Below are 12,662 nucleotides of genomic sequence, written 5' to 3' on the forward strand. Positions count from 1 at the left end.
TGCAGCCCAATTATAAACTATTTATTTCAAGTATTCATTAATCTCTACATCAGAGCAGGAGCAATCTAACACAAGCAATTAGCAGCGGGTGAAGGAAACTGATGCTGCACATCCCCAGATTGTTAAGGCCTGCGGGTGGAGGAAGAAGAGCTAGCGTCATGCCGCCGCTGCGGGCACCTCTTCACTGGTAGTGTTTTATCAATGCAGTGGTAAACCAGGTGAGATGTAAAAGGATCGGCGTAACTGGCAGAGAGTTAGGTGGCGTAAGCAACAAAAGCTAAAGACGGACGACCGGGGGCTCTGATTGAATACCAAATAAGGAGATGGAGTCTGAGCGCTGCAGTGAACGGGTGGATGGTATTCTATCTCGTCTCCAAAGCTTCACCAGATTTGACCCTGAAGATTACAGAGGGACGGTAACTCATCCAGGGGGCGGCTCCAATCTGTACGCGTAAATTAGGGAGTATCGTGGCCAAAGTGAAACAACAGCTTTAAGTCCAGGCTTTAAGGGATAAATAGAATCACTGGTGTGGGAGTTGGTGAAGGAAGGAAAAAGGAGAATCTAAAGTCATTATCCCGTCCACAAAAAAGAGTTCGAAGGAAACAAATTCAGCTCTCTCACGTAGGGAGGTAAAAAAGTTTGAGCTGGAGAGAGCAGGGAGTCTCATGGTGGGCACCTGAGTGGGCGGAGCAGTGTGGCTCGAGCTGGCCGGGGTCCATAATAAAATCAGAAGGACTAGCTGGACAGGTCAGAATTCTCTTCAGCGTTCATGTGGAACGCAGGAGACTACACAAATTATAAAAACTGCATTCAGTATGAACTCGTGTTAAACGTTGGATGCTTAAATGTTTCGATTTCCACATATTAAAACTGCACATTTAAGACGGTAAACTGGCTCAAACACTGACATAAGGGGGGCCCAGCCTCCATCCAAAATGAGCGCGACATACCTGGTGTGTCGGGAAGAAATCCAAAATCGCGGATCGCGTTGCAAGGTCGAGTTTTGTCTGGCCAAGGATGTGTGGAGACTTTGCGTGATGAAATACCCGCGAACAAGTCGGCCCTCTCAGTCGCAGAGGGGCCCCCCTTCCTCGTCTCAGACTCTCGTCTACAAACACAGTTGGAGCCTCGCATTTAATTTTATGTTGAACAACAGGAGTTTGTCCAATAGGAAGATGTTTTTGCTGGGAAGTCGGGGTGTTGTGGATAAGGTAGAATGATGTAGGGTAAATCGGCGGGTTGGCCGGGAGCAACGGGGGACGCTGGAGGGGCCTGCTCATCTGTGAAAGGGAGACATGGTCACAGCTGTGACATCAATCATGTGCTTCCAGGGGATTAATGTCACAGGGGGGGGGGGGAAAGGAAAAGAAGCGTTGGTGGCTGTTTTTAGATATAGAGCAGCATATCAGGACAGGCACAATCTGTCCTGGGTTCTCTCGGTACACACTCCCCTGGGAAAACAGGTTTGGGGGAGAAAGGGGGGGTTGACAATGTGGTGCTGCGTGAAAATAGAAACGATCTATTGGTCTGTATAATGTCAAGGAGAACACGGGTAAGGGGGCAAAGTACACAAGAGATGCAGTGTTTGGTGTTTTGGAGCCGTTATGGGTGGATAAACCCTGCCAGCGACCTGATAAAGCGTCTGATTAACCAAACAAAGTTCAAGAAGTTTCTTTTGTAAAACTGCGTTCATAGAATTGTACGGGGGCTGAACAAGCGAGCTCGGAAGCTAGGACTGAAGCAGAAGCATGGGGATGTGAGCAATGAGAGTTTCTGGGAGTATTCCGCGGGGGGGGCGCAGAAAAAGGGCGAAAAAGAAGCGGGCAGGGACGTGTTTTGCTTTTTGTGCACTTTTTTTCGAAGTTGGGTGGGTCGGTCTGTGAAGCTTCTGTTGTGGAGAAAATCTTCTGGGAGGTTTTGAGTAATTTGTGGAAAAGATGGAAGTTTGATAGTTGCTGCTGGAAAAAAGTTGAGCTCGGAACAACGAGCAGCTGCCGGGAAAAGCAGATGGTGAAGTATGGACCAAATGGTTGTTATTATGGGCAATAGGGGTAAATAAGTCACATCCATCACGGGCGAGGAGTGCTGGGAATCGACATCGAGACACTGGATCGAACAGCGAGGAGGACTGGAGGATCGAGGGGCAAGCAGTACACGGGGCGACAAACAAGCGGGATTACACTGGATCGGATCAACGAAGGATACTGGGATCGACAGTCGAGGATACTGGGATAAGAGGATAAATGGAGATCCTCTTTCTTGTGTTGGCGTGGATTCAGGCCGAACGTTCGATCAGATTAAAGACTCGAAGGATACCTGAAGCTGTTCAACTCTGCTGTTTTGTGACAATCAACGATTCACAGATCTGTTTGATGGTTTCTTTCTCAGTCGGAGTGTTTCTTTTCTTTTAAATAAATGTTTGTAGAGGCGTTTAATAACTACGACATCGAAACATGTTTGTGTTCCTCCTGTTTTGTGTTTATTCATTTTCAAAAATTATTTTGTGTTTCGCACAATAAACACAAGAAGCTGCTGTGGATCAGCTGCTCCGGACGGAAAATATTGGTGAGGGGGGTGTATAGAAAAAAACTGCTGTTGAGAGGGGAAGAGGGGAGGGAAGGAGGGGGGGGGAAGAAAGGGGGGGGAGAGGGGGGGGGAAGGAAAAGGGGGTACGTGGCCTGGTTGATTGCCTGGGATCACTGCTTACGGGGGCTAGGAGGCTGGGAGGGTCGTGATCGGGGGACGCCATCGAGCAGGCAAGTAAGGCGGCATGGAAAATGAAAGGGGGGGAGTTGTCGGGAATAGACGAAGTCTGGGAAAGTCTGCGGGACAAGCGGTTACAAGTCGAATCGTCTAAAAAGCGGACAGAGCGACCGTTTTGAAAACGTGTGGGATGGGCAAAACACGCACGGTTTAGGAACCGAGCCGCTGATGTGAAGCGACTCCACGTCCGACAGGGGAAGGGGGGGGAAGGCTTGGCTGCTACTCAGGAAGGGACCAACTGATTGACCATTCAAACCGCGCCTGCTGCTGATTGGCTGAAGTGGGATGGACGATTGGGAGGGGGTCGAGGCATCCAAGGAGTGGTTGCAAAAGGGAGATCAGAAAGCAGACTAGTGTTTTCACTGACAGGGAATGGCAAGTCTTCGGCGAGTGGTGAACGATGAGTATTAGTACTCGAGGGGTTACGTCGTGCAAGCTATGAGGCGAGAGCCGCGGAGGGTTCAATGGTGCGATCGGCGCGTGGGGGGCATAAGGTAGATCCAGCAGCGAGGGTGGCGGAGGGGGGTGTCAGGTGGAAAGGGCTCCTCCCACCTCGTCCCCCACGTTTTGTGGAGAAAGCGTGTTTCACATGCACATCATCCAAGTTAGACTGTTCTTCAGTCTACAGCTGACTGCAGGTTTCTCCAATCTTATAAACGGTACATTTTGCATAATGACTGAGTAACAATGGGCTGTGATCAGTTTCATGATCATAAAATTTGTCATGATGATTGACCAATGACATGAGTACCTGTCGGAGAGTTGGGGAACGGCCTCACAGCCCATTGTTAGTCAGTGGTGCTGGTGTCAATAGATAAAATAGACAAACTTATCTAATCACAAAGCTCAAAGTGAAATTCAGTCTCCTCTCCTTCTTTGATTGGAGTTTAAACCACCGGGAGGCCCTGAAAACGCTCTCAGCTGTCACAGAGCTCAGTGATCGGCCATGAACGCTGTTTTTTCTGTCGTTCGTAAACGTTGCGCAGCCTCAAGTGGAGTTCAATGACCGAAAAAAATCAGTTGTTTTTATTCGCCGCTCATAAGGACGTTTTCTGTCTGGGTTTTCGTTGAGTTTTACAGGGACCTGATTTAAAAACGCCACCTTAAATAATCAACCTTCAGCCAGTTTATGGGAAAAGTGAGACATTTTAACACTTTACTTTCCTTGATTATATTTTCAGGTTGTTGTTTATTAGTAAAAAATTAAATCAATCTGGGACCAAAAATATTAAACATAAACTGAAAGTCAAACTTAATGTGATTTAAAAATGAGACAAAAATCAGTGTGAAGTTTTAAAAATAAATAAATCTGATTTTCATGTCAGATCTCAGCTTGTGTCGTCTGTCTGTTAGTTTGTGTTTCTTATTTTTGGTCTAATTCTCACTAAACTCTTGTGCTATTAGGCCCCCTGAATGTCTGCTTAATTTCACAATGTTTGATGCATTTGGTTAAATATATTTAGTTATTAATGAGGATGTTTGCTGGTTTATAAAATCATCTCAGAAAACAGTGAATTTCCTCATAAATAACTTAAATATAAGTGACAGTGATCTTCAGCACATTAAAGTGTCAGGACTGTTACTCTCACATGAATGTTCATGAAGATGATTCATAAAGAGGGTATGTTCACTGAGCTGTCTCTACTTTCACTTTTTTCCTTTTTTATATTAAATATAACATCAGTTTGTGTTTAATGGAATCTGAAAATATTATCTGAGGCAAATGTAAAAACTGTGACGTCCCAGCACATTTACCATCTACTCTGGATGATAAATTATGTGTCTGACATATTTCCTTTTTTATAATTTATTACAACATGTGATTATTTGTGAGGGTCGTCTGAACTGAGACACGGAGCGACTTCCTGTGAGCTGCAGAAACAGACAAACACACTAAGATGGATCCTGAGCAGCAAACTCAGATCCTGATCCTGGGTTTAAGTTTCCATCCTCTGAAACTCTGCAGCCTCCTATCGTTCTAACAGAATCGTCTAACTGTGAGAAACTACAGACCAGACTGTCCCGAGGTTTTTCTAGAAGCTTCCACTGAAGGAGAGTTTCAGTCCAGGACTGTTTTTATTAAAAGTCAAATATTAGTTCACAATAATTGTAAAACGAATAAATCTCTGATTATTTAGATCTTGCAGGATCTTGCATTATTTTCTGATTAATCAGTTCATTGAGAGATTGTAGCAAAAACAACCATCAAAGTTTCAGAGACAAAAAATCCTAAATATAAACAGAAAACTTCAAATATAATTAATTTTTACTTTATTATTTTAATATTTTGATCAACTAATCAGTTAACTGACAAATTGTATCAGTTCATACAAACATGATCATTAAAGCTGTAAATTAAAGCTTCACAGACTGTAGTTCTACATTCATTATGAATTATTATGTTAATAATTTTAATCTGTAATCTGAATGAAACATTTAATGTGTGCAAACCTGTTTACTACTGTAAACAAAACACACTGAAAACATTAACAGCAAATATCAGTAAAAATGAAACATGAACAAACCTCCAGTTTGGTTGAAGCGCTGCTTTACAATCTCAATGTTGGCTTTGTACACCTGCTGGGTGCCCACAGCGATCCCAGTGTTTCTCTCCCAGAACTGTGGATCTACTGCACCGTTCACCCAGTCCTGTTTGGGCACCATTTTCTGTGTGTTGCTGTCATAATAATCAATCTGAACATCATCAACCATCCCAACAACCACAAACTCTGGGAAGTTTGGGACTTGAGAGGACGCAGTGTAGAAATACTTCATAGAGTGGGTCACTGTAAGAAATATTTAATGTAGTGAGATCTCAGGAACACAGACTTATAAATTATTTTAGTTTTTAAATAACACAATAAGAAAAACTACAGCACGTTAAAGACATCCTGTAATAATCCTGCTGTCCCTTCAATAAACACAAAATAGATTTATGAATAGATATTCAGTGTTTAATGTCATTTTCTGATCATCTTTTCTTCAAAACTGTAATTTTGTGTTTTGCAACAGATTCTAGTTTGAACCTGATTTTCACAGAAAGCTTTAAAGTTTTAAAACTGGTGTTTATCCTTCAGTTTAGTTTAATTCAGTTTTCATGATTAATAGTTTGAACTCTTTATAACTTTAATTTGACTATATTTTTATTTTCAGTGTTAAAGAAAGTACACATTATTTTTAATCTGTTTTGCTTTTGTAGCCGCTGTATGAACCGTAAGGTTTCTTCTTTCCTTTTTCTGAATCAAGCAGCAGGACTTCTAAAGTGAGTTGTTTTCTTTTTTGTTTCCGTTTTTTATATTATAAATTATATGAGTTCATTTCATTGTTTTGATGTGACTGTCCAGACTTTTTTTTTCATAATTTCTGTAATGGGTTTTTAAAATATTAACATCCATGCTTCTTCTTTGTTTATATTATTTTCATAGAGTTTTGTCAATTAATGCACATTCAAAATTGTTACAGAAACTTTCCAATATGTTTGATCAATAATATTATCAATAAAAAACGAATGTTAAGTAAATATTGTTGGGGGAATATTATCTTAAGCATTTTTGATTTTATCTTTCACTCTATAATCAGGTTTGCAGGAGAGTTTTCAGTTATCGAAAGTACATGGATTTGTTTGTTTGTGTTACTGAACAATGCACATAGTAGTTTAAAACGCTTCTCATTAGCGCCCCCTTGTGGAGGAGCGAGTGTGTTGCAAAACCTTTCAGGGGTTTCTCACCTGCAGCTTCTTATTGATCATTCAGCAGTGATACCAAAATTAACTCTTGCTGGTAACTCCACGATATTATAAAGCAATAATGACTTAGTTTAGTTCATCTGAATTCTATTTCATTTTATTTGTATGACGCCAAATCACAACAAAAGTCACATCATGGAGCTGTTACTGAATCAATAACATCAGAAAAACAGTGAACTTACATCCGGGCGTAATTCGTTAGTTACATCATGTGCGCATGTCCTTCAAACAGAAAGTATTCACATCCATAACGCTGGTGAATAATACTGAATACAGTCTAAAGCAGCAGTCTTTTACCTTTTAATGAACTCCATCAAATGACATGTGGCTCTACATACACAGCGTATACTGAACAAATAATTAAATAATTAAACTCTTAAATTTTAACAGATACTTTGTGCTAGATACACTTTAGTGAACTATAATTATCAGCTGTTTTGTGAAAATATTTTTGATTCCTCATGAAAATTAAAATGGTTCTCCGTTTTTAAAGAACAGTGTTGATTATCGTCACCAGATTATCAACGAGCCTGCTCACTCATCTTTTATTCGTTGGACTGTTTGGAAACACAGCAGAGTCTCAACCTTTAAAAATGCGTCATGAACGATTTAAAGACGGAAATCATCAAATAGTTTTGGACAGAAATCGCCTTGTTTTAATATTTGCCTTATTTATTTACTTTTATTAGCTAAACGTAACTTTTAATCTAAACTTTGATGTTCATTATTAGGGAGGTGAGAGAGAATCAGACAATTTAATTACATGTATAAAATGATCGATTGTTTCTTAACATTGAAATTATCTACAAGGATCTATCATAACTAAATGTTTAGCGTACAGGAAGTCTCTGGGGAACAAACAATCTGTCCATTTGTATTTGAAATTACATAAATCTGACATATAAAAAACACAAAAACATTCAAATCAAACTGACCTGCCGCTGCTCCCTGCATTCCCAGGAGAAGAAGGAAGATGAAGACCTTCATTGTGACCATAAACATCCAAACCTTTAACAGACTTTGTGTGTTCGCTTGTCTAGAAAAAGCGGCTCTGTGCTTCCAGCTCGAGTATCAAAGCTAAAATAGGAGAAAACGACGAGAGCCAGGAGGTACGTCCCCACTGGGCTCCATCTGAGCCAATAAGAATTTACTCTGACAGTAAACGTCACTTAAATCTAGGGTAAACGCAGCCTTTAGGGTTATCAACGAAACTGAAAGTAAAATATCTTCATATGAACCATGAATGATAAAGAGAAGGGTTAAAGTTAGTTTCATCTGGTCTTTATTATTTTTGATGTTATGACAGGTAGTTTGTAGTAGTTTGTGTTATGCTGGGTAGACATTGTATAATTTATTATTATTATCATCATTATTGTTGTTGTTGTTGTTGTTATTATAAATCTGGGTTCACTGTTTAGCTATTTGGTACATACTGCCCCTGGAGTCTGTGAGGTTATGGTGTCTTTAAAGATAAAGAATGACTGATAGAGAATACATATCAAATATGATTTCACCAAGTTGTGGTGTGGGGCTCCCTCCAGTGGATAAAACAGTATAAGTCAGCTTGTCTTCTTTTTTTTAACTTTTTTTTTTTTTTTAACATATCACCATTAAATAATGTTTACTTCACAAGTTACTTATAAACGTGTTTGTTTCCTGACATTAGTTTTGTTTTGGGCAACAAATATTAATTTCAGTGAGCCCCCTCCCCCCTCCTCATTTCATGATTTGGGTTGGTCCAGGTGTGCGTTCCTAGATGATGCTAGGGGATGTTGAGAGTCAAGTCTGGGTTTCAAAAAACAAACAGAGACAGATGGTAATTAAACTCACAGCAAAGTCCAAACTAAAGAAGCTGTTTGACTTTCCTAGTGTTGGTTAGCTTACTTCATTTCACCCTATAACCCAATGTGACATTTTTCAGTATCACATCTAATAACCGTATCATTAAAAATAGTAAAATGTAACAGAAAATGCTTTCAGATATCTAATTAATCATGCACAAAATCAAAAAAAATATTTATCTAACCACAATTTTTTTTTTTTTAGGGCTGGCATGATTTTCAGTTTTAAAGTGGTGGGACCCATATATTTATATTTTGGGGTATAAATAAAACTGAAAACCATGACAGCCCTAAAAAATTAAGGATCACTAGTCTTTCTGGAGTTTGCATGTTCTCTCTGTGTTTGTGTGGCTTCTCTTCAGGCTTCCTCCCACAGTCTAAAGACATGCTGTGGGGTTAGGCTAATTGGAAACTTCAAACTGCCCATAGAATGTGAGTAAGCGTGAGTGCAAATGGTTCCCTCTGTCCAGGGTGTACCCTGCCTCTTGCCCTATGACAGCTGGGATCAGTGGCGTGCCACCCCAAAGGCAAAACAATAAAATTCAATCAAATATCAAATGTCCGATTATGTTTTCACGGTGAAGCTCAGATATCCGAGTGTAAGTGAATGCAGCATCGGCTTCTGCGCTATGTGCATCACGTTAGCAAAGGTAGGAGAGCCAAGCTGAAACACGGCACTGCAGGAAACAATTTTTCGGTGAAAGAAAACGAGGACAGAATAAATGTCCCGGTAAGTAATATTAAGTTTGTTGAGTTTCGTAAACTTCAGTGAAATTAGAATACCAAGGAAAAAAATAACACTTAAAGAATTATTGCAGCCGTTGAATATTTCAGACAGTATGCTACTGAGGGCAGCTAACATAAGAGTTATGAGTTATAAGATATAATCTAAGTCGTAACATTGCTGTATGGAGCTGCAGATTTGGTTGCAGGTTAACATAGCTGGACTGGCCATCGGGCATACCGGGCATCTGCCCGGTGACTTATTTTTTATTTTTTTTGTAACGGCATGAACAATGAGAGGTGGTGGATTGGCCAGATGCAGGTTGATGTGTAAAAATAACTCAGTTTTTTGGTGGTGGCTATGGCGGAGCTTCCACAGAGGCCAGCAGGTGGATGAGGGAAGGGGAGGCAGGAGGAGAGCCCCGAGGCGGCCGCCAGTCCGAGTGTCAGGTGAACTGAACTTCAGGTAAGAAGTTATGACCTGCAGTCTATCTGGGTCAGATATGAACCAAGTTTAGGTGCAGTTTATTTTCGTTGTGCTGACTTTTTACCCTCAGTTGCAATAACTCGTACTGCGTTCTAGCCAGCTTGACAGAGTTTATATACAGCTGTTCGGTTGCTATGATGTTACTGATAGTGAACTTTATTTTATTCATAAGGTTAGTTAGTAGAGTTGCCAACGGCTCCTTAAAAAAATGTAATGGTCCCTCATTCAGAGAAAATATTACACGTTTCGTATTGAGCTGAGAAGGAACACAGTTTGTCCCGAACTTTCGCTATAATGAAAAAAAGACACAAAGCTGGAGTTTTTCTGTCGTTACGCTGCACAGCTGCCTCTTCTTCTCTCATTCTCTCTCCCTCCCTCTCCTGTTTCTACTTCAATCATGAAACTGATCAATGATCAGCTGATCGTCTCTCTTGTTTATTTATCGCGAAACCAGCGGATGTCGCGGTAAACAACAGCAGCACGTTTAAGCTTGATCAGCTGTTGTTAGAATTTATTTAATATTAATTTCTAGTATCAGCTGATGTTTGCTGGAGCCACAGACGTAAAAAAGCTGCTGGTCAGGATGTGGGTTTGGATATGTGGTGAGAGGGAAACATGAAGATGAAACCAGGAGATGTCCTTACTGGATCATCAGAGCTGTGATGGAGAAACAGGTTTACCTTTTAGGTGACATGAATGAGTTGAAGGGAAGTTATGAACTGTTTCTGAGAGACAAATAACACCAGGATCCTTTTTTAGGTAGCTGACAGCTGGTAACTGTGCAGGGGCGGGTCTAGGAAAGTGTTGCCAGGGGGCCAGGTAGGGCATTAACAGGGAAAGTGGGGCACAAAGAAATACTTTTCTTTCTTATTCTCATTTAAAATATCTAGCTTTTATTAAATAATTATCTAAATCGTACAACCAAAGTTTTTATCTGACGTAAAATGTATAGAAATCATACATATACCAACAAGACAGTGTACATCACTGTCACAACAGCATTTGTTTTCATTCAAAGTCTTTATGGCTTTAATACCTGGTGGGCCGGTCTCTAGGCAAAATGCCCAATTTTCTGTCCCAGTCCAGCCCTGCAGGTTAATACTGGCAGTGTCACCATGCCAGCTGACTGTATTTCATCATCAGCCAGTGTTGTTCTTTATCAATATTACCAAAGTTTACCATAAGGCAGCATAGAAAGTATTTACTTGCTTTCAGGATTTATTCAAGTATTAGTCTTTTCATTTGTTTCCCCACTTTTTTCCTGTTTCAAAATCAAACACCAGTTTGTGAGAAGATTATTTTCTTTTTTTAACAGGCAGATAAAATTTTTACATTGGAACTGGCTAATTTGTCAATTGTTTGTTACAAATGTTCGTATTTTAATGTTCAAAAATGTTTTTGCTCAAAACATGTGCACTATATGTCAGTAAAAATACTATGCAAATATTGCTGTCCTTGAATGCTGAGTAAACACTGACAAAGCACTGATTGTATCTCTTGTACTTTATCAACACAGAATCTAAAAACTTTGCACCGTAGTGGTTAAAATCTCATTCTAATAAGAGTTAAAAGCGCATTCGGTTATTAGTTTTATAGGATTATTGAATTATGGTTAAGGGTTGGTAGAATTGTTTTTAAACATTATCTGCCAATTACATCTGCCACCCTTCTCCAAATCTGTGCCCCTACCTTGCCCCCCCAACAAAAATTTTGTAGACACGCCACTGGCTGGGATAGGCTCCGGCGCCCCCCCCCCCCCCCCGCGACCCTGAAAATGATAAGCTGGATAGCTGTTATAGAGACATAAACAGTGTTACAGCGCCCCCTGCTGACCAATTCCGCGATTGTTACAGCTTTCTTTTCAGTTTGGCACTTTACTCACAACATATTTGAAGTTTTCAAGCCTGAATAAGCATTTTCCAAAAGACAATAGTTAACATGCAAAAAGCCTGTAACTCAATAAAAGACTTTATTCATTTTGAAATGTCTGTGAAAAAGTCGGTGCAATCAAAATAAAAGGAGAGTCAAAATATTTAGACATTTTGTGAGATACATTAACAGAAAATAAACTTCAATTACGCAGTACAGGACAGTAGTAATGTAGTCTTAAAAGTGCCGGGAATCACAACACATGAAGTTCGTCCTGCCCCTTTGCCCAGTCAGGCTAATCATTCTCTTGCCTTGATATTCCTCTGGCAGGTTTGTGTGTGTGTGTAATCGTTGTGGGCGGCCTTTACTTCAAGTCCCCGCCCTCCTCACATGTGGATCATCACCCACCTTCTTGAGGCAGTGGCTGACAGTCACTCAACTCTAAATCGTTGACCTGCCTTGTGAATGAAACCATCCCTGAGATATATGACCGTGTTCTCTGTGACTTCTGGCAAATAATTGTATGTTTCCCTGTGCACAGGTCTTCCCTGGTGTCCCATCTCTAAGGAATGTCAAGAGTGTTCCTGTGTTTCCTCCCTCTGGATTAACATTCTGATCAATTTTGTGTTGTTTTGTTGCCTAAACCTTTGAATCTTTAGATGTGAGTCATGCTCACCAGCTCAAGACTGAACAGCAATAACAAAAAAAGACAAATCTTTACTTTTGATTGTGTAGGTGGAATACCCCACCCATAGAACAGTTTTCATAATAAAGTCTGAGTTTTCTTGTTTGTTTGTGTGTCAGACTTTAAGGATGTTGATATATACCTTCCAAATAAAGTTAATGGTTTGGCCATTGTGTGGTAAAAATCAAGAACGTTTGTAGACACATTTTTTATATATATAAATTATTTTATTTATTTATAACCCTTATTTAATTATACTATACACCTTGAAGTTATTTATAAACTCAGCTGAACATTGAGACTTTGACACCACATAAAAAATAGACAAAGAGGTGACCCATCCACCAAAGGCCTTCTGCAGGGACATTGGTTCAACTCTGTCCCAGACTATTTTCTCCATGTCTTCATTCTTGTCCTACTTTCCTCTTACTTTCTACACTTTCCTACCAAATAAAAATAAATTGCCTGAAATAAAGCCTCACACAACACACTGAACCGTGAAACAGATGAACTACAGCAAAACAAGATAAAACTGGGTACAACTACTA

General features: G+C 40.1%; 2 protein-coding genes across 2 annotated transcripts in view; one reads left to right on the forward strand and one right to left on the reverse strand.

Annotated features, from left to right (window-relative positions):
* The window catches only part of LOC120726647 (class I histocompatibility antigen, F10 alpha chain-like), a 32,268-nt gene extending 24,668 nt beyond the window's left edge, over positions 1 to 7,600 (reverse strand). Inside the window, exons 1-2 of the mRNA XM_040020390.1 lie at positions 7,445 to 7,600; positions 5,290 to 5,550 (exon numbers count right to left, since the gene is read on the reverse strand). Of these exons, the coding sequence (XP_039876324.1) occupies positions 5,290 to 5,550; positions 7,445 to 7,511 (328 nt within the window). The 5' untranslated portion in view covers positions 7,512 to 7,600. The remainder of the gene's footprint in view (positions 1 to 5,289; positions 5,551 to 7,444) is intronic.
* The window catches only part of LOC120726645 (class I histocompatibility antigen, F10 alpha chain-like), a 162,419-nt gene that overhangs the window by 7,670 nt on the left and 142,087 nt on the right, over positions 1 to 12,662 (forward strand). The window lies entirely within an intron of this gene.

This window comes from Simochromis diagramma, unplaced genomic scaffold (genome assembly GCF_900408965.1).
Source record: "Simochromis diagramma unplaced genomic scaffold, fSimDia1.1 OVJJ01000753.1, whole genome shotgun sequence".
NCBI lineage: Eukaryota > Metazoa > Chordata > Actinopteri > Cichliformes > Cichlidae > Simochromis > Simochromis diagramma.